The sequence below is a fragment of the Perca fluviatilis genome, chromosome 17, assembly GCF_010015445.1.
Source record: "Perca fluviatilis chromosome 17, GENO_Pfluv_1.0, whole genome shotgun sequence".
NCBI classification, from domain to species: Eukaryota; Metazoa; Chordata; class Actinopteri; order Perciformes; family Percidae; genus Perca; species Perca fluviatilis.
The window spans coordinates 5,919,480-5,941,159 of record NC_053128.1 but is presented as its reverse complement, the minus strand read 5'-3'; the positions used below and the strand labels follow the sequence as shown (position 1 = coordinate 5,941,159).

General features: G+C 39.8%; 1 protein-coding gene across 1 annotated transcript in view; it reads right to left on the bottom strand.

Moving 5' to 3' along the window:
• The window catches only part of LOC120545634 (WD repeat-containing protein 7), a 151,384-nt gene extending 130,884 nt beyond the window's left edge, over positions 1-20,500 (bottom strand). Inside the window, exons 1-9 of the mRNA XM_039780167.1 lie at positions 20,332-20,500; positions 18,776-18,947; positions 18,358-18,464; positions 17,008-17,086; positions 15,282-15,456; positions 13,748-13,824; positions 13,313-13,432; positions 12,675-12,820; positions 11,278-11,380 (exon numbers count right to left, since the gene is read on the bottom strand). Coding sequence (XP_039636101.1) covers positions 11,278-11,380; positions 12,675-12,820; positions 13,313-13,432; positions 13,748-13,824; positions 15,282-15,456; positions 17,008-17,086; positions 18,358-18,464; positions 18,776-18,934 — 966 coding nt within the window. The 5' untranslated portion in view covers positions 18,935-18,947; positions 20,332-20,500. The remainder of the gene's footprint in view (positions 1-11,277; positions 11,381-12,674; positions 12,821-13,312; positions 13,433-13,747; positions 13,825-15,281; positions 15,457-17,007; positions 17,087-18,357; positions 18,465-18,775; positions 18,948-20,331) is intronic.
• Positions 20,501-21,680: the final 1,180 nt, after the last annotated feature.

Here is a 21,680-nt window from a genome sequence, read left to right as displayed (position 1 = left end):
TTTGCAAGGAGGAATGGGCAAAAATGTCAGTCTCGCTGTTCAAAACTGATAGAGACATACCGCAAGCGACTTACAGCTGTAATCGCAGCAAAAGGTGGCGCTACAAAGTATTAACTTAAGGGGGCTGAATAATTTTGCACGCCCAATATTTCAGTTTTTTATTTGTTTAAAAGGTTTGAAATATCCAATAAATTTCGTTCCACTTCATGATTGTGACCCACCTGTTGTTGATTCTTCACAAAAAATTACAGTTTTATATCTTTATGTTTGAGGCCTGAAATGTGGCAAAAGGTCAAAAAGTTCAAGGGGGCCGAATACTTTCGCAAGGCACTGTATGAAAGCCTGAAGCACCACATCTCCCAAGTAACACCTTCAACAGTGGTGTTTGGGGGAATTTCAGCCTAAAATTCATCAGAGCAAATTTTTCTTAACAATTGGAGTATTCCTTTAAATACTGTTTGTTAGTTTAGTTTTTCATGCTATAATGGTTCTTAGTCTGAGAATGTGAAGCTGAAATGTTTGGTTTTGCTCTCTGGTTGCCTTCAAACAAAACAGCAACAACACACAGCACACTGCAGGAAAACAGAACCACACAGTTCTGATTCAGCTGGACATCTGACTCCTCTATGGGCTGAAAACATGTACAAATCATTTGATAGTAAATACTGGTTGCATCTAACATGCTGTGTGGGTCTTACTGGGGCTTTTTCATCAGGTCAGGGCTGATAGGATCAGAGGTACACGAAGTCCAGCAGTAGAGCAACTGTAGCCACTGTAAAATTCCAATGATCGCACCCAAACTGTTGCTTCCCCCATCAGAACATGTGCTAAATGCTGCTAAGAGGAAGGACTGGTGGGGTTAAAACTACAGGACAAATAGGATGAGGCTCATGTGACTGAAGCTAACCAAAATATAAGTGATATTCCCAGGTACCAATATGGAAACTTAGTCATATCTGACCTCAATACCTAAACTATTTCCACCTTTTTAACGCTCAGCTGGTTTGCTCAGTTTACGGTCCTTTTATTCACAGGCTTATAGCATAGTCACTTCATGTCTTATGCTGCATTTCTACTGCATGGTACAGCACTTTTTTGGTTATCCATTGGCAAACGTAGATAGTACCTGGTACTTTTATTGGTACCACCTCGGTTGAGGTTTCAAGCGAGGGTACAACTGACGAAGTGCCGCAGTCTTGGGTTGTTCGAGAAGTAGTTCAAAAGAACGCATGTTTTGGGGGAACGAACTGAACTGAATCACTTTCAAGAGTCATTCTTTTCTCAGTTCATTATAACCTCTTTGTCAAGTCAAGTAAACTTTATGGTCAATCCTGCAATATGTGCCAGACATAAAGAGCAATGTACAAATAAAATAAAGAAACATAAGTAATATATACAATACATTAATAACTAATAAATAGTGCAAATGTAAGGCAAATTCATACAGTACAGAAAACTAAGATATTTGAAATGTGCAATATAAAAAGGAAGAGTTGCTGAGTGTCATCTTTTATATAAAGTGGCCAGTGCAGATCCTGATGTAAGGGGGAGGGTGTTGAGCTTCCTGACTGCCTGGGTAATGAAGCTGTTTGCCAGTCTGGTGGAACAGGCTTGGATGCTCTGGTACCATCTCTCAGATGGCAAGAGGCTGAAGAGGCTGTGTGAGGGGTGGTTGAGGTCAGCTCTGTCAGGTGTGAGTCGAGTGCGAGGAGCAAACGTGCAGGTACTCGCTGAGTAACTGATTCGAATGGTTTGACTTTGAGAAATTGTGTGATTTTTTTTAATGCCAAATGCAGGTGGATATCTCACATACAGTAAATCCTTCAATCTTGAGAGCCTAAACGTGACCAGCTTTCTTAACTACATAGAGCCTTAATCAGTCACATTACCTTCATGATATTTGGCCCTCAACAGGAGGAGTGGATCAGGTGTTATTTACAGTGGTTACCACTATCCATTAACAGGTAGTCAGTTTCCCTTTGCTCGGTTCAGCAGCAGTGAGGTGTTACGCCTGTCCAATCATGGACAAGACGAAGACCCATAGACATTTGTGTCAAATCTATTCATCTGGATACATTAGAGCCTGACTGGTTTGACCAGGAAACTCACCAGGGCTCCAATGTGTAAGAAGGACCAAATGAAAAGTTTTGCTAGGAATCACCAAAACAAGGGCACATTTTTGTCTCATTACCAGCCATGACCATATGTGAGGAAAGATCATGTATCACTTTAGCTGTTTCACAAGCCAGCCTATGCTCACAAGGTTTCCTGCACAAGTTGGTCCTGTTTGCTTCAGCTGTGTCCTGGTGCCTTATGATCCCAATCAAAAGTCTGCTGCAACTCATTGATTTCCGACCCTCTTAATAAAGATTAAAGAATAAAGATAAAACTGACCAAATAACTACTGCTGGAAGACAGAATTTCCATAGAATGGTGTTCAATGGACAGAATGAAAGCTTGTGTACCTGTGGAAGTGTAAGTAGGATGGCCTGCCATAGTCAGAGCAACAACAAAATTTAAAGAGGTACAGAAGCGGGAAATGGCTGAGGTGTCCGGTGTATACGACAATCGGTTAGTTCAGCTCATCTGAACGCTATACACAATCACAGAGAGTATGCAAAGTGCCACCAAATGTTTTTTTTTTTTTTTTTTTGTTTTTTTACACACACACACACACACACACACACACACACACACACACACACACACACACACACACACACACACACACACACACACACACACACACACACACACACACACACACACACACACACACACACACACACACACACGATGTGAATAGAAAAATACAACATCAGTGAGTCTTATGTTTTGAGCAGACAGCACAGTGGCAGTGAAAGACAGGAGGAGAATATCAACCCATGATAACTTGCAAGAATTTGTTGTGTTTGTTTTAATTGGCTCTGTGCTGCAGATGGGTGGGGTTTCTACCCATTCACCCTGATTATATATGGCAAAAACTCTAAATTTAAAGGCATAGTTTGGATGTTTTGAAGTGGGGTTATATGAGGTAATAATCCTTAGTCACTGTATTACCTACAGTAAATGTCGGTCGGCACATGCTTGGAGAATTGGACACGGAAGCTTAGCAATGTACTGCAGTTGGGGGCAGCAGCAAAACATATTTTAGCTACCTAAGAAGAGGCCCACCTACTACTTCTCCCTGTACACCAAACTCTCCACCTCCAATCACCAGTCCGTCAAGCTCCTAAAGTTCGCGAAGACACCACCCTGATTGGACTCATCTCTAGTGGGGATGAGTCCGCCTACAGGCAAGAGATTGACCACCTGGTGGCCCAGTGCAGTCAGAACAACTTGGAACACCTTGTAGACAGTGGAGATGGCTGTGGCCTTAAGGAAGGATGTAGGCCCACCCTCATCCTGGGTGACTCCACAGTCAACATTGTGGAGTCTTTTCACTTCCTGGGCTCCATCAGCTCCCTCATCAAAAAAAGCGCAACAGAGGACAACAGAGGTACTTCCTGAAGAAGAAGTTCAACCTGATAAAGACAATGATGGTTCACTTCTACACTGCCATCATTGAGTCCATCCTCACCTCCTCCATCACCATCTGGTACGCTGCAGCCGCTGCTAAGGACAAGGGCAGACTGCAGCGTATCATCTGCTAAGAAGGTGAATGGCTGCAATCTGACCGCTCTCCAGGACCTTCACACCTCCAGGACGCTGAGGCGGGCAGGAAAAATTGTAGCCCATCCCTCTCTCCCCAGACACAAACAGTTTGAACCAAATGGTGTGCTCACCATTGTGTGAGGACCAAAACCTCAAACCATAAAAACGGACCATCACTGTCATTGACTCTCTCCTGTTTTAGCTGATGCCACCATCCACAGTAGCACATTGCTTAGCTTCCGTGTCGGTACTTTGGTCCATTTCGCCAAACTGGGGGTGTGCCGACCACCATCTACTGTAGGACTAAGACTATAAGTACCTCATACAACACCACTTTAAAATATCCAAACTATCCTTTAAATTGGGTGTAAAAATACAAGGATAACTTTGAACATGGTTGTAAGGATAATGTACATTACCATAGCATTTCTGTTTTCATTCACTACCTAACTCTAATCACTTCTACTTTTACTTTTATATTATTCATTGTTAAACTACCATTAATGGAAGTAAACATTTACTGCAGATGTTTTTTTAAATTAAAAGCCTACCAGGACAGGGATGGATGAGGTCTGCGTTAAAAATTGCGTACTGGGTACTACATACTCAATCAGTATGTACATGCATACTGCCTACTAAATTAACAATTAAGTATGCCATTACCAGCAGACTGTTCACACTGAAATGATCAGTCTTCTCACCAAACAACTGTATCAATCACATGACTATATATGCACATGACTGTATTTGCAAAAATAAACTCTAGCAGCAGACTGGTGAGTACGAAATGTCTGTTGTTGTACTAATGTAATTTTCCATTTAAATGTATATTATCCTAAATTTAACACGATAACAAATAAACATGGATGAAGTGTTTAGTTTGCAGTAACAGCAAACACCATTATCAGCAAATCAAAAATAAGGGAATGTCAGCAATCACTATTACTAAAATATGATAAATATAGGTAAATTAGCAATAAATGCCTGTCTCTATTCACCTCAACTGCAAAGGCCTTTGTAATGAACTTCACCAGTTGAGAAGTTTCTTAAAATTAATTTAAACCGTTCAACAAGAAACCCACCCCTTTTTTCAGACTGCGTGTTACATAGATAATAAAACTATTGATAGAACAGACAACTAAAAACAACACCCACTTATTATTCACAGACAAATTAAAACAAACACAAACAACTTTTTGCCAACAGGTCACCCTGTGACCACACACAGAAACACCATTTCATCTTGTCCTATCTGTATCTGAAACTGTATTTGTTTTAAATAAAAAAATAAAAAAAAATATTTAGATTTTAATATCTAAATATGCAGATGCATTCCACAGTTGGTGACTGGTCTTTACCTGAATCTTGTCACAGCAACTACATTTTAACTTTGGGGTCTCTTTTATGTTGAGTATGCATCATTAGTGTTTAAGTTTACAGACAAACGTATAAACCTTTTAGTCCAAAGTGACAGGTTCCTGTTGAAAATAAGCAACCAAATGTAACCCAAAATGTCATGGTATTTCTGTCACTTCCTTTTTTCTTAGGCTTTTCACAAACTCAGGGAATCAGCGGGTCATTATTTTGTTAAAAAGCAGCTTGGGGACTTTGCATGCATCTTCATCAATATGAAGACAGATGAGGAGGGTGATGGTGCTTTTAGAGTAAGAGTTCTGTTTTAGTGGGAAGAGAGCATGAAATCAGGTGAACTAGAATGAGTTCAGTCTCTCAGTCAGGCAGGAAGGAAACCCAAGACAGGAGCAAACAAAAACAGGCAGTTCACTTTCAATGGCATCGACTCGGCGGCTTACACTTCTATTCCAACACCAACAAAATTGAATTGAATTCCTTTGGTAGCTACACTGATAATGAGATGTGATGCATCAGGATCCATCTGATTGAGCTCATGAGGTGATACTGTCTGATATAGTAGCTCAGCAATTGATTGTTTGATCATCACAATTTAAACTATGTTCCCAATAGAGTAACAAGTACCAAGTTAAGGTTTAAAGTTAGGCTTGACCAGCTAATGATAACAAATGATAGCATTAATGACATTTTATTTTTGCCATCTGTGTTTTAGGTTCGAGTGTAAAGACAGGCCTGATGTGGAATCTAGTAACTTCTGACTGCAATTCAATGCATTTGTCCATTTCTTTCTTTTTAGTTCCATTATGGGTTTTCTACAGAACCCCTGTGAGGCAAGTTAGAAAAAAGATTTTGGTGATCCATTGTAAGTCTGTTCTTAATTGTTGTTTATGACTTAAGAATAGGTGGAAAAAGTATTGCCAGGGTACTTTTTTCTAACCAGGTGAATCCACAAGGCCGTGGATTTTTTGCCTTTCTTCGCTGTGCATCATACCACGCTTGGAGCGTTTCAGAAGCAGAGCGTTTTGCTTGTAGATTAAGTTTATTTGGTCATCCTTCCCATTTGTGGTTGTTCCATAAAAGTAAGTAGTCTACATAGTTAAATTAGTTCTTCAATTTAGTCCAGTTATAAACAACATGGATCAAAGATGTGTGGCTTGGTTTCAGTTGTTGAAATAGTGTGGTGATGAATGGGGCACCCTAGCAGCTCACTTGGTTGAGCGAGCTCTCACATGTACTAAGGCTCAGTCCTTAACGCAGCAGCTGCTTGTTAGATTCCGGCCAGCGGCCCATTGCTGCATGTCATTCCCCCTCTCTCTACCCTTTCCTGTCTTTAGCTGTCTTGTCAAATAAAGGTCTAAAATCCCCAAAGAATGAATCTTAAAAAGCTTTTGCGAGTGCAACTTAAGGTGGACACCAGGGTTTAATGCATGGATAAAATTAAAAACTATTCTAGTTAATATAAACTATTCCTATCTAGCACATTGGGTTGTTGCGCAGTTAAGCATCTTGTGGCCAAAATGAGTATTACAGCAACAAACATTAAAAAAGGACCTTTTTTCACCTGTTCATAAGTTATAAACACATGAGACAAAAAAAGAGAATTTAAATCAGAAAATGGATCACCAGAATTGAGTTTTGTCACTAAGGCCTACCGTAGTTTTCTGTTTCTTATGGAAACAAAGAGTTTTTTTTTTTTTTTTTTTTAAAGAAAAAAGTAAAAGAGAGGGGCAAACCTTTAAAAAGGCCATTATTCTTTAAATACCTAGAATTGTGATCATCATTATTAATAATAGAATCCCATTTGTCTACGTACTCCTACTTCTTACTAAACTATAAACTTTATTCACATTTGCAAATGCCATTGTTGTTGAGTTTTCTCTTTGTATAATAATATTTTTTCAGAGCAAAGTTAACAGCACTAAATAGCATGTGGTCAAATTCCCTCTTAGCCATTCTGATTCAAACAACAAGGATTCAACACGTTTTCAAATGTAAGCCCTACAGACATTAGTTAATCAATCTGGAATATTAAACCGTGCAAACATAAATTTTCAGCTCGGTTATGTTCGGTAAAAATTGGCATTAGTCACGATACCGCAGAGCCCTTTGAGTTCTCATGAAAGGCAAAAAACAAATAGTCCTCTAGATTAAACAGACTCTACTCTTCCTTACAAAATTCAACCATTATTTTGTTTCTGAAATACAACATTTATTATTAGTATGGAGAAATACCCTACATAAGACTGACATGACCTCCCTGTTTATTACCAAGGTGCAGAGTGAACATGAGCCACTGAGTGGATGTCTGTGTTCTCGCTGCCGTTCTCACAGTTTGCTCCTCTCATCTCAGCTCATTACTTTCTGGCTGAGCTGCAAAGTCACAACTCCAAAATATCAAAAACTATTTACATTTTCAGCCTCTTCTTCTCAAAAGTACAGTACATTTAAAACCTCACACTGAGCTTAACTCTTACACGCGACTATCTACACCTGACACCAACCTCACTTAAAAAAGGACCATACCAAAGGTTTTTTTCACAGATTTGACCTTAACTGACATTGGTTAATTTCTATGGAAATCACAGCTATCCATCCCAGTCTACGTTTAGTTATCTTAGTCACTTTTATTTTTGTACAATTCTTGTAATTAGTTAAGTCATTTGAAAAGCAAAAACATCAAATATTCCCTCCAGCTTTGCTTATGTGAGGATGTGCTAATTTTCTTTTCTTTATTTCATTATAAACTGAATATCTTTGGGTTTTAGACTGTTGGGGAAACAAAACCTGACCTTGAGTTTTAGGAAGGTACACAACTGTCTGACATTTTATAAACTAAACAATTAGCCGATTAATCAAAAGAAAAATTCTAGAATATTAAAATAAATACATAAAGGTGCAATATGTAATATATTTACTGTTTAAAATCCCGAAATGACCACAATATGTCATCAGTTATTAAGGAAACATGCTAAGCTGAAATACTATCTTTTCAATGCTAAAGCCAGTATTTTTGAGTAGTGACGGAATTTCTGTTTTGGCCTGTGTGTTGGTATCAACTGCCCAGTTTGACAGCCAGGCCGGGTTGCCAGATATACCTGTAAAAACGTAAACCCAGCGTGCTACAGCTGTAGTACAGCCATGGAAGCAGCAAACAAACAAAAGGGATCAATGGAGATAGATTCTACCCGACTAAAAAGCCTTGGCATGTTTTTAACAGTTCCATGACCAGAGACGTAACAACACCCGGGTAAATATTTGATATGTATTTAAAAGATGGAGACAGCTTGGCTAATTTCCTCTTAAATATGAAAGCATTAAGATTCAGGGTAATTTATCAAGGCAACTAGGGACAGGCATTTTCAGGCATTTCAACATTTGTGTACTCACACTGAATTATATAGAGTACTAAAGTTGGTAACACGCAAAAACAATTGAGACACAGCCAATAAAGTGATCGCGACTGGTCCTGGCTAATGCCGCCATGCTAACAAGCCATAACTGCTAACGTTACCGGAGGACCAGGCAAGCGGGCCAGGGCTGTTTACAACGTGTAGCCTGTTCAGCGGCTGTAGCCAACAACAGTGAGTAATTTTAAGCTAAGAAAGGGTGGCTGTAAATCAGGTAGAGAGGACTGTGAGTTTGCACGGTTTCTAGCGGCTTTTGCCGTAATTTTAAGCTGAGAAAGTGTGGCTGTCAGTCGGGTAGAGAAGACGGCGAGATGATGATGTTTTAGTGGTTGTTGCAATAATAGTGCGTTCCATTTACCTTGGAACTCGGAAGCCGGAGCTGGGAATGAGGTCACACCCGAGTTGAATGGGTTCCATTTACAAGTCGGATTTTCATTAGCTCTAGTCCAGTTAGCCATTGTTAACTATACCAGTTTATAACAACGCATTACACGGTTTTTGGTGCATACAAACAGCGTAACAACATGTCCATAGATAGAAGTTGGACATGCCTGTGTGAACGACTGATTTAGTGAGACACAAATAAGACAGAAGTGTTTATAACTTTAGGTTACTACAGCTTTCATAACTGTTGATACAGGGGACAGCCATGTTGGATTTTGAATTCGGGGTACTGCGAGGTTGTCCGAGCCTCGAGCTCGGAAACCCGAGGTCAGGGGGCGTATTTCCAACTTTGACCTCAGAAAATCTGAGTTCTGAGTACAAATCAGTATAGGAAATATTCAAACACCATATATTTTGCAGTAATATATTAGAGGGAACCATGTGTAGTCAATGAGCCAAAACATGCTCAATCATTGGTATGGTCCTTTAAAAATAGTATAATGCTTTACTTCCATTTGATGGTGTAGAAAATCTAACTAACCATTTTGCATATCCCCATCAAAACATTTGGCTTGCTTTTGTTGAAAACATGCAAAATGCCATGAGTTTGGAATTAATGACTCTTTGATTTTAAAAGATTATACATTTTCACCAATGCTACTAAAGGTTGGTGTAATAGCTGTAATTATGTCCATTTTAGCTTTAGCAGCTCAGCCAAGAAGATGAACCTTCTTCTTCCCACCTTTAGTATTCAGTGTGCATTTTCTGGGGCTTACTGGTGCCTCTAGAGGCCGGTGGTGGTATAGCAGCTCTGGGGTGTAGAGCTCCAAGTCGCACCCGCTGGCAGGGAGGCACATCACCTCCACAACCACTTCCTCCTCCTCACCTCCTTCTCCTTCTCCACCCTTCCGAGAGGAGTCAGGAGGTCAAAGGAGGGAGGGGACATGGCAGCATCCGAGGACAAAATAAAATAAAAGGAACAACAACAAAAAAGGCACAGACAACACATAAATACCTACACACAAACAATACAATAAATAATAAATACACATATAACAACAACAACATACTGAAGGTCCAAAACGAAATCATAACCACACAGAAACCACAAAACACCAAGGGTCAGGCTCACGCACAAGGATTAAGCATGGCCATTCACCATCTTTTAAATGAAACTGATGATTAAGCTAAGTAACAGTACTATGTAGTAGTTTGTACATTTCATTATTACATTCTCAAATAAAAGCTGGTATTCAAATAATTGCAGAGTCTAAATTAATTAACTATTAGAGTTAAGAGTTAACTATGACATTAATGCGATTAATCGCAATTAAATATTTTAATCGTTTGACAGCACTAATATATTCACTTATTTCATGGAGAACTGTACTCCAACTGTGAATGTTTTACACTCTACAGTCTCTTTAATGTACACGTTCTCTCTCTCTATCCATACTTAAGGCTGATCTTTTATGACTAATTTTGCCAAACTGGCCATTGTACTCAGCTCTGCTGAACATCTCCAATCTGTCATGTTAGCCTATGAAGTTCCTCTGAGAGGATTCTCTCTCATTCACACCTTTAAGAAATCACTTGGTCTAATGTGCCTGACGTAGACCCTGATGATCCTTAATCAAATCAAGCACTAATTAATACAAACAAAACACAGTTAGACTGCCAACACAACACCACGGGACAACTACACACAGCTACAGAGTACACATTGTACAAGGTCCAAATTTAATGCTTACTGCAGTGCAGCAATTTACAGGATCATTTTAGCTAGCATCATGCTATTTAGATTACTTAACCTACATTTGAACAACAGGGCCCTGATCAGTACGTTAGTTTAGTTCAGTAGAAGACTTGTTTTCAGTTTTGTTCTATGAACCAACTAATTACAGTCCAACTGGCATAATTACTACTTTAATTAGTCTACTTTTTTGTATGTACGTAACATAAATTCAAAAGTGCAAGTTGCACACAAAAAGTTTCAGCAGTGTGACAGTTTTTTGTTTACTAAACCATGCTAGTCAAGTTATCCCAGCTCCATAATCGCTAAGATCATCAATATGAAAAACACAAAAGACAACCCAGATCTGTAACCCCCTCCATATCAATGAGTTCCCGTGTCAAGTATCATTTTATCTCTGACAAGTACCTCAAACAGCTAAATCATTAGCAACGGCATCTGTCTGTTACTGGAGGGCACATTGGGTTTAAACAAACTAAAAGGTAAAGTCCAAAGTAAGTAGGGAAAACCTCAAAATATCCTTAATAAGAAATATCTAAAATAGCTAAAACTATACGACATCATAATATCTTTTAAGCAGGAGTGTACAATACAACAAGTTCAAAGTCTGTGCACGTTCCAAGTCTGTGCGAAAATCCATTTTAAATATTATTTAATATTCAAAAATTACAAACGCTCAGTTGACAGAGTGAAGGACGAAGGACCGACCTGTTTGTCTGAGCGGTCGGCAATGCTGTAGACCAGCGGAGGGATCGAGCCTTCTTTGGTTTTCCCAACATCGCTGCGAAAGTGTTCACTGGCAGGCAGACAGCTGAGAAATACAAACACAAACTATGGGTCTAAGTTTACAGCATTTGTGTAGCACACACACAGTCAGAAAAACCTATGGATGCATTTTAACATCTCTGCTTATACAGCTCCCATGACTTAAGCTGATCATGACTCTGAGTCGGTCCTCTTCTTCTGTGGTGTTCACACCATCAGATGATACTGAGAAGTGATAGAAAGTCCTTTTTCTACTGCATAGTATGGCTCAACTCTTTTTGGTTTTCCATTAGCGTCCTAGTTAAATAAAAAGTTAAAATAAGCAAAATTTGTGTTTGTTTTTTTTCGTGATTCCAAGCAAGCCGAGCTTATAGTAGAAGGTAGAAAACACTGCAGGCAAATGACTGGTCAGAGAGAACTGTTAATGGGTTACCGTCAACAGCGACCGCAATTTTTGTATTAACTCAATCCAGAAGTGCAGACATTCCTCTATTTGGTTGCTAATGAAAGGATTTGGCGATTGTCGCCTTCAAGATGACAGCAGTTTCACGTGCCATCGCTATGGCAATCAGCTGAGAATCCCACCTCCACTGTGTGGGTACTATCCGCAATGGAAAACGAAAACAGAAAAGTACTGGTACCAAAAAAGTGAGTCGAGCATAGCTGAGCTGTACCCTACAGTGGAAACACAGCATTAGGGCCAGAGGAGCAGCAGGTTTAAACGTTCAGTACGCTGGCCGTTCCCAACCATTGACATATATAAAATGGACCAACAGAGCCCGTTGCTCTGGACGGAGACCAGTGAAGGCTATTAGAAGCACTTTTCCGGTGATCACTAGCTTTACTGCGCAGCCTCCAACTGACAGAGACAATGTAAATGTGACGTGAACAACCTGTCTGAAAGTTGTAAGTCTTCTGGTAGCTGTGCTCAGTCATTCCCAATCTTGCAGAGACGGAGAGTGTAGGTATATGTAAGGAGATAACATAGGCACAGGCTAATTATTGATCACTAACACGCTAGTTAACATTAGTAATTAAACCTCAGCTCACGTAAGTCGCAACTGCCTGATCAAGACTTTCACCATAAAAGAACTCATCTTAACCCAGTAAGTTTAGAAGAGAGACTTGCAGTCACTCTGAGAGTCCTGGCATCCGGTTGTCGGTGAACTCGTTCAGCCCACCCATTTCCGCTTTGTCGCGCGGCGCTGGAAAAAAAAAACAGAGTGGGGCGCACTCTGCTCGCGCAATCAAAATCCTGCCGCGCCTGCGAGATCTACATCATTTTGACGTCACATTAGCGCACACAAGCATGGATGCAGCTACTGTGAAACAGCAATTACCTGGCAGGCAGCTTATAGATGTAACTGCAGCCGTCTTCGGTCCAGATGATGACTTTGTCTGCGGCAATGAACTCTCCTCCGGTCCAGGCCTGGTCGCTGTCACTGGACACTGAGCAGAGCAACGAGTAGTCGCCTGCATCAAACACCTGACACACACGAGAAAAAGATAAACATTTTTATTCATGTAGTACAGCTCAGGCCGGGTCAGACTGGGGCCAAAATTCCATGTCCACTGCTCACACAGTGCTTAAAGTGCTCATATTAAGCTCATTCTCAGGTTCATAATTGTATTTAGAGGTTATATCAGAATAGGTTTACATGGTTTAATTTTCAAAAAACACTATATTTTTGTTGTACTGCACATTACTGCAGCTCCTCTTTTCACCCTGTGTGTTGAGCTATCTGTTTTAGCTACAGAGGGAGGCATCACACTTCTGTTCCATCTTTGTTGGGAGTCGCACATGCACAGTAGTTAGGTAAGGACAACTTTGGGCTTTTTCACTTTGTAAACCTATAACATGCACAAAAAAAGATATATGACACAATAAAGGAAAGGGAAAAAGCCAAAAAGCATAATATGAGCACTTTAAGTAGTCAGAGCGTAGTATTACTTAGTTGTAAATAATGCAGGTTCTTACCCTCCAGTACTTGGAGCAGACAACCAGCAGGCTGCTCTGAGTAAAGGTACAGAAGGAAATACTCTGACAGCCCTGACAGTAGATGGGTTTGGACTCTTCTTCAAACACAGGGTCTAGGTCCTACACACACACACACACACACACACACACACACACACACACACACACACACACACACACACACACACACACACACACACACACACACACACACACACACACACACACACACACACACACACACACACACACACACACACACACACACACACACACACACACACAATATATTTAAGGTGTATTCGTCCATTATTATAATATTCAAATGTTCCATAATAGTCCTAGCAATACTGTTAAGGCCTGTGTTCACTTCAACTTGCGTTTACACATCTATCCGGCAGTATACACAGCTGATGTATTTGTATGGCGGTGTACCTGCATCCTGCTGACCTCAGCTGTTATGATCCAGACCTTCAAAATCCCAGTCACTGACACTGCCACCACTGTGTCCTCTACATTGAGAAAAGAAACAGAGTACCACCAAATCAAAGTTAGTGCCTCATCAGAGGTAATAATACAAAACTTTGCCTGTTAGCATATTTACATGGTTACATTAAACATGTTAGAGTTATGGGACCATTTATCATAGAAAAATGCAAACATGCACTTAAACATACGCATGGTTACATCTCTAGTCATAGCGCCATTATTTTGGATCAAGCATTGAGCTTTCGCCTCATTTATAAAAGAGAATCTAAATTAAAACAATGGTGCTTTAATAACTCACTGCTAAAGGATGATACGTTTATCACTATATTTTATTTATTCACTGAATTAAATACGACCCCCTATTAAATTATGAATTATTATTTGAGAGACTCTTAAGCTAACTTGCTTGGATCATCAGCTTCTCATCTCATAAGAACAGAGATAACTTACAAGGGAAAGATAAAAGGTTTCTCATTATTAGAATTCAAATCCTAAAGGGGCAGAACCCTTTGAGTTTGTGCTGGTTTTTAATTATTATTTGTTGTCAGCTGCAGCAGCTCAAATTCCCCTGAGCTGGAATGAGCTAAAACATGAAACTTGGCCCAATAACTGGAAATTATGTTTCATAACCATGCTGCAACCTCCAATAAGGAAGTGCAAAATCCTGCTGTTCATCGAGTGGCCACTTGAGGCTGGCTCCAAAAGGGAGTCAAACAACAGATCTCCAGTGTTAAAATGCCCAACTTTACAGCAGAATCAAGCATGTTTACAGCCTGGTACAAAAAACAGTGTTTGTCTCTATAGCCAAGTTCCCCCTTCATGACAACTTTGGGGAAGAGGGGGGGGGGGAGAAAGTATAACACACCTTTTTTTAATTATATTCAGGCAAGTTCTGCATAATTAAGAGCATATCGCTTTGAATGACATAGAACATAGAATGTAGGCTTCATTCAGCCCCCCTCAGCTCCATCCACACTCCACCTCTTTGCCCATTTTTTATTATTTAACATCAGGCACTGCCATGATGTTACAGCCGTAGCAACATCAAATTTGGTATACAGCATTGCGGGATTGTGATATACATTTCTACTATAAATGCGCAAGGTTGGTCAAAAAACAGGGGTGTCATCAATAGAAACACTTGGCAAAGGGCAGAACTTAGCAGGAAATTAGCCAAAACTCAAATTTTACATACGTGGAAATGTTACATACGTGTAGCTCACTCACTAGACATAAAAATCTGGTCAATTGTCTCTGTGGATTGATTTGAAATTACGAGAAGACCAGCTGAAAAACAGCAGATAAGTAGGGCTGCAGTAAGGAGGGGGGAGAATGTAAAAAATCAGACATGTGCTCCGAACTGGATTCAAATCACTTACCAGCACATGCAATATTAAAATCAACCGAACTCGCATGGCGATACCAATCTCGTCAGTTTAATAAAGTTTAAGTATTTTCCAGCACCACCTATGTCTCTCACCTTGTGTTCGGTGGGATCGGATGATGCTCATGGAGCTGATCCAGTCAGGAGAGATCTTGGACACCAGGGAGTACAGGACCTCCAGGCTGGTTGCATCCACCACAAGGATTTCTGGGTAGTGGCCATTGCATAGCAGACGTGCCTCCCTCTCAGTGCCGATGGTGAACTGATAGAACTGGAGAACCACAGAGGAGGAGGAGAAACAGGGAGAGGAGACAGAGCAGGAGACACCAAAAAGGTGAGGAGAGAGGGTAACAGGAGGAAGAGAGTCAAAAAACTAAAAATGTTAGCCTTCCAGCCTCTCAAAGGGCAAAAAGACTTTGTGAAACATGCTAATGTGAAACATTTCAAAGATGTGTTGATTTTCATTGACAGTAGCTTCATAGTGATTAAAAAATAGAAAAATAGAAGCAATTGGAACTAACTAGTGAATGAAAAGAATATTTGGGTTAAAAAGAGAAACCGAGAGCAGCAGAGTGGTAAGTATGACATGACTTTGTTGTACTGGTGGAATTAGTGCTATGGAAATGTAAATTATGATGAATTTACCATGTGAGATAAAGTATTACAGTAATTGCACACCATTGGTGACCTACACTGCCCGTGTTGCTAAGCCCGTGCATTAAAAGGGTTGAAACGGGTGGCAGCAACAACAACAACTGTGCGTTGAGTTAATCAGCTGAATGATGGGCGTCAGCGGAGGTAAAAGTCTGTGTCGAGCCAATACATTTTGAAAGGGAAATGGCTAATGGGAAAACACAGAGACTCACGTCATTACACTCTCTCAAACCGATGGTGGAACTTCCTCACTGAGTGACAGAATTCCGAGTTCTTATTCTAAACTAATAAATAAAATCCCATATTTGGTTATAAATAATTGTAAATTATGGTGCTGTTAGATTGATGCTAGACTGCCCTTTAATACAGGTGCGTGCACCAGGTAGGAGAGAAAATTGTTTTTTAACTGCAGTGAAAACTTTTTTCAAAGCTATAGTGCGTAGTTTATGTCTCCCCCATGAGGAATTCTAAGTAATGATCGCGCTTTACCCCCACCCCTCCTCCACACGTTGCTAGTAGCCAAGGAGGACACGGAGGATTAAAAAAAAAACATGATGAACTCTTCAGAAGTGATAATTATGTTTACTTGAGTTTCTGCATAAGAAAGTCGCCGGACGACACCAATTTCTAAACACAGCCATGCTGAGAAATCCTGAGAGAGTTGTGTGGAGCGGATAGTCTTAATTAGCTTTGTAGCAACTCATTTGGCAATGGCTTGAATGTAACGGGCGTTCATTATTATAAAAATGTTACGCACTACAGTAAAGCTTTAAAAAGGCTTAATATATATTATCATTACTATATTATAAAAAAAATCATGTTTTTAGAATTTGGAAATGATTACATCTATGTTTATTTTTAATACATGGAGTTTTGGACACAAGTCAGAAACAGTCCTATGCAGCCACCACTGGAATCCCACTGGGATCTAATTTTACAAAAAGCATAATACTAATAATATTAGTGTAGGGTTATATTTATCTGCAACTGTGCAGAAATACCGAACAGAATGAATAGACATGCAATTTAAAAAAAAAATACCTGCACTGCCACCAAATGTTGATTTAGAACTTGAATGTCACGGTTATGAATCAAGCTTCAAACTATTCGGTACAGCCCTATACCAGCTTTTATTTGAAAATGTAGGGTGTACGATTATGTGTCTTACCTGTATGCCAGTGTGAGCACAGGCCAGCTTGGTGAACTCAATACACCGTCCATCGTTCACATCCCATAAACACATCTCTCTGGAAACATGACCAAACTTAAGTTAGACATAAATGAGTAGGAATTCAACTTTCATCCTGGGGTTTATATCTAGAAATTGTGTCTATCATTTCTTCTATTTGATTAGCTAGTCTACACAGCATTCCGGGATGGAAGAAAAACGTGCTCTGGTTTATTGACATTTCTTTAAACCAATCACAATCGTCTTGGGTGGTGCTAAGCTCCGCACAGAGCCACGGTGCCTCTGCAAAATAGCCTCGGTAAAGAACTTATTTTAGTGGAACGTCTATTTCCTAAAGTTGTTTTAGTCGTGCAACAGAAAACTCAGATTGGACAGATAGTCTAGCTAGCTGTCTGGATTTACCCTGCAGAGATCTGAGGAGCAGTTAACCATAGTCCTCAGAAATCAACCAGAGTTTAAAATTACAACACAAAAATAAAGGAAGGAAACGGACATCGGCCGAAAAGACACGCATCCGGCGGAGTTTTCCGGTGGCACCGGAGCAATCCCGGAAGTGGAACGTTATGGATATAGACTATGTATATGGTAACCGATAAGGACATTAAGCAAAGATATGCTTTAAATACAGTATTCTTTTGAAAGTTGATAGTTTATTCCTTTTAACAGTGATAACAATGGTATGTATAGAGCACATTTAAACAAAAACAAATGTTGGCCAAAGTGCTTTACAGAGACTCTTCATTCAATACTCTATCCTTCTTAATCGGTTCGAGTTAAAAAAAAATGAAAAACAGTACAAACTCTTTGATTCCAGCTTCTTAAATGTGAATATATTCTAGTTTATTCCCTCCTCTATGACAGTTAACTGAAAATATTTGAGTTGTGGAAAAAACAAGACATTTGAGTATGTCATATTGGGCTTTGGGAAAAACTGATATTTTTCTTTTTCCATTTTATCGAAACAAACATGTAATGGATTAATCCAGAAAATAATGGAAAGATTAAATCGACAATGAACATAATCATTAGTTTCAGCCCTTTAGCAGATAATGCCTCAAGTGTCTTAGTCATTTTTGTCAAGTCAAATGAGCAAACATGAAAAACCCAAGCCGTTAATGTTTCCTCATATGAGAAAACAGTAGGCCCAAAATACTGAAATATTTGATTTGAGGAGAACATGTTAATTGCATTGGTTTTCTGAAGCCTTTGTTCAGAAACTAGCCTTTTTTTGCAACGTAAATTAAATTACAAGTTATTCTGTTGTATCAGCAAGAAATCACCATCTATATTAAACTACTAATAGAGTGTGCATGACAAAAATGTACTCACCCGCTCTCTGATGCACTGACGATGTACTGTTTGTCACTACACGCACTGGCTTTAGACAGACAGGTAATGGAGGCTGTATGGCCAAACAACATGGCCCTGGGACAAATCTGAGCAAAATGAAAAGAAGAACAGGGGTTTTTAATAAAACAATGAGAAGCAGAGTAAATAAGTGGTGAGTGACTGTGTTTGTCCCCCCTTTCCCACCCCCTATCATCATCATCATCATTGCCACCACCTTTATCCTCATCAGCAGACCCAAATGGAATCTGCAGACTTATTACAGATTTCAGCAGTGATCCAGAATGAAAATAGTTTTTTCTTCTTGGGGTGGAGATGTGTTAAAAAAAAAAAAAATCGGCAGGAAATTCTGTGGGAAATTCTGCATCTGCAGATTCTGCGCAGCCCTGTTCATCAGTACCTCCAGCTCAGGTGTCATGTCCCAGAGACAGATCTGTCCGTCATGGCAGCCGGTGATGATGGTGCTGAAGTCGTCCATCACCAGCAGACTGCTGATACAGTGGGTGGGAGCCGTGCGGCCCCAGAGCACTATGGGCAGAACCAAGTTGTTCCCCGACATTATGCTGTTGTGTCTAGAAGGAGAGGTAAAATTAAAAAGAGAAACATAGAGGGAGAATGTCTTTGACTGATCCAGTCATTTTAATACTGGGAAAATCTAGGTACTTTATCACAGTGATGAACAAGTCCTGCAAATTCAATACTGCCATAACACAGACCTGCTCATTGATTTTCAATATGACCAACTGCAGTGGGCATACATACTTTGGTGGAAATGTTCTCACAGTATGTATTATGTGTCACCTAACCCTACTGTAGAGGCTAATATTACTAAACATTTGGGTTGGGACTGCACCACATGGGTCTTGCACCACCCTAGAAGGAGTATCAGTAATGTTTGTATGTATAAATCAGGGAGGCCTCTCAGATCCTGTAACAGTTTTTAGTTCTTTTGAAAGTGTAGGCCGATTTTAAATGTTATGATCTGAGCCATTGGAGATCAGTAAGTTCAACCTGCCTTTGGGAGGTGCTGATCCAGTTCTACACTGCAACCATCTAGTCTGTTCTCTGCACATCAATCACTGCCTGGTTTGGATTAGCCACCAAACAGAATATGAACAGAGTATGCATCTGTTTTTTCCCCTCTTGTATGAAGCCTGTATAATAGTGTAATGTTTTACATATATTTATCTTTTAGCTGTATGTCTCTCTATTACAATTGGAAAAGTGTGTACCATTGACAGCAACAAAAACCGGAGTCACACCCCTAGTATGTGTACACATATTTGGCCAATAAAGCGGTCATGACATGCTAAATATGCTAAATACATAGCATGCTGTAGCATGCTAATATGCTCACGTTTAGCATGTGTACAGACAATATAGTTAGATGCTGACATAACATTACGTCCAGTTCACAAAATCCTTAGGACTTGTCAAATCAGTTAATGTTTACTTTAGTCGTGTCATTTAACGTTATATCTCCAGGCAGACACGAATACAATGTCGAGTCACTGTCCTGTCACGAAGACAAGGAAATAAACAGCAGTGACCTTTTGACAGTAATGGACAACAAAGAGTACACACCTTTACATCAAAACATCAACAGTTTGTGTTTTTGCACTACATTTGAATGACGTTAATTAACCTTGACGTTTCATGCAGGTTTGCAGGAGGTCTGCAGGCTGTGCAGCAGGCAGCCTCGTTTGGGGAGTAAAGGGTTATACGTTTACATCACAGTGAGATGCTGAACAGTCCCTAACACCTGGGAGAAGGTCAGCAGCAGAGAATTATGCCGATATTTTAACTTAAAGCTACGTGAAAGGACATATTTGTGCAGTGAGCTATGTGGTGCTTACGCTATGCTAACGCTAAACCATAACTGCAATGTCGCGACATTCGGGTTAGCTACGCGAATAACTGAATCAAAACACAATGTAGAAAACTGTATATACGTACCACTAAAAGTCCTACTGGAACATTTCCCTTTAAAGAAAGGCTTATCGACGAACGTTTCCCTCCGTCGCAAATAAAAACAGAAATGAACCTCCTTTTCGTCTTGTTTTTAGCTGCTTGTCTCACCGAGAAGCCGACCTGTTTCGGTCAGCTGATCACTTGACAACTGAGAGTCACATCCGGTCTCGTGTTTTCAAAGTAAAAACCTGGGGCACGTGCACAGTTTTGCTGCAGTCTCCAGGTTGGACGCAAGAAGATCCGAATTGAAAACAGATATCCACAATTGGAGTTATTCTATTTCAAATATCTAGAATGTTCATTTTGGATAGGAAGAATGAAGTTGTGGATATCTGAAATTAGAAGCCCAAAACACAAGAATGTCATTTCTCCTAGTAAGAAGGTTGTGGATATCTGAAATAACAATTGTGGATAGGAAGAATGTAATTGTATATCTGAAATGTTTTAGTTTTTTTTTTTTACTAGAAAGAACTGAATTACATATTGGCAATGTATATCCTGGGAGTTTCTTCCCCGGAGTCCTTATGCTTTCTTGCCTCGCAGATTTCCTTGGATTGTGGTGGCACCTGGATTGTTTTTGTAGCTGCTGTGGTCCTGCTCGATGCCCTGCTACGCCCTGCACTGCTACTTATTATTTCTAGTCATAGTTCTATTGCCTTTATTTTTACTATAATTGCCACTGCACATCATGCCAACTGCTATAATTATTACGAAATCATACTTCTGTATCTGTGTCGCTGTTTCCCAAAGAGCCTGCATGGTTCTGTCTGAGGTTTCTGCAAGATTTTCCTTGCCACTGTTGCACTAAATGCTTGCTCTTGGGGGGAATTGTTGGGTCTCTGTAAATTTACAGTGTGGTCTAAACCTACTGTCTTGTGTCCTGATAACTTCTGTTATGATTTGACAGTATAAATAAAATTGAATTGAAAATGCGCTGTTGTGACTAGATATAGTGGAGTGTGCCGTTTTGTTTCACGCTGGTTGAGGTTACGGAGCCTCCGTTTTATTTACTATATAAGTTAGCAACGCATTAGCTCAGAGGGCTAACTTGGCTTGTTTAAACGTTCTCTTACGCCAAACACCTACTCCTTTTTACTAAAACAACCTCCGCATTTACCTTTCAAAATAAAAGCCCAAATGATTACGTTTTTAAAGTCGAGTTTATTAATACACTTATTATTGTGTTTGTTTGTTGTTATCTTACATGGTTTGTCATTTTATACGTATTATTAGTTGTATTGTTTTGTCATTCATCTCTTTGCCACTTTTCAGTAATAATAAAAGGTGGTAAAAAAGAAATCAGACCAACCGGAAGTCTTATTGTTGTTGTTGCC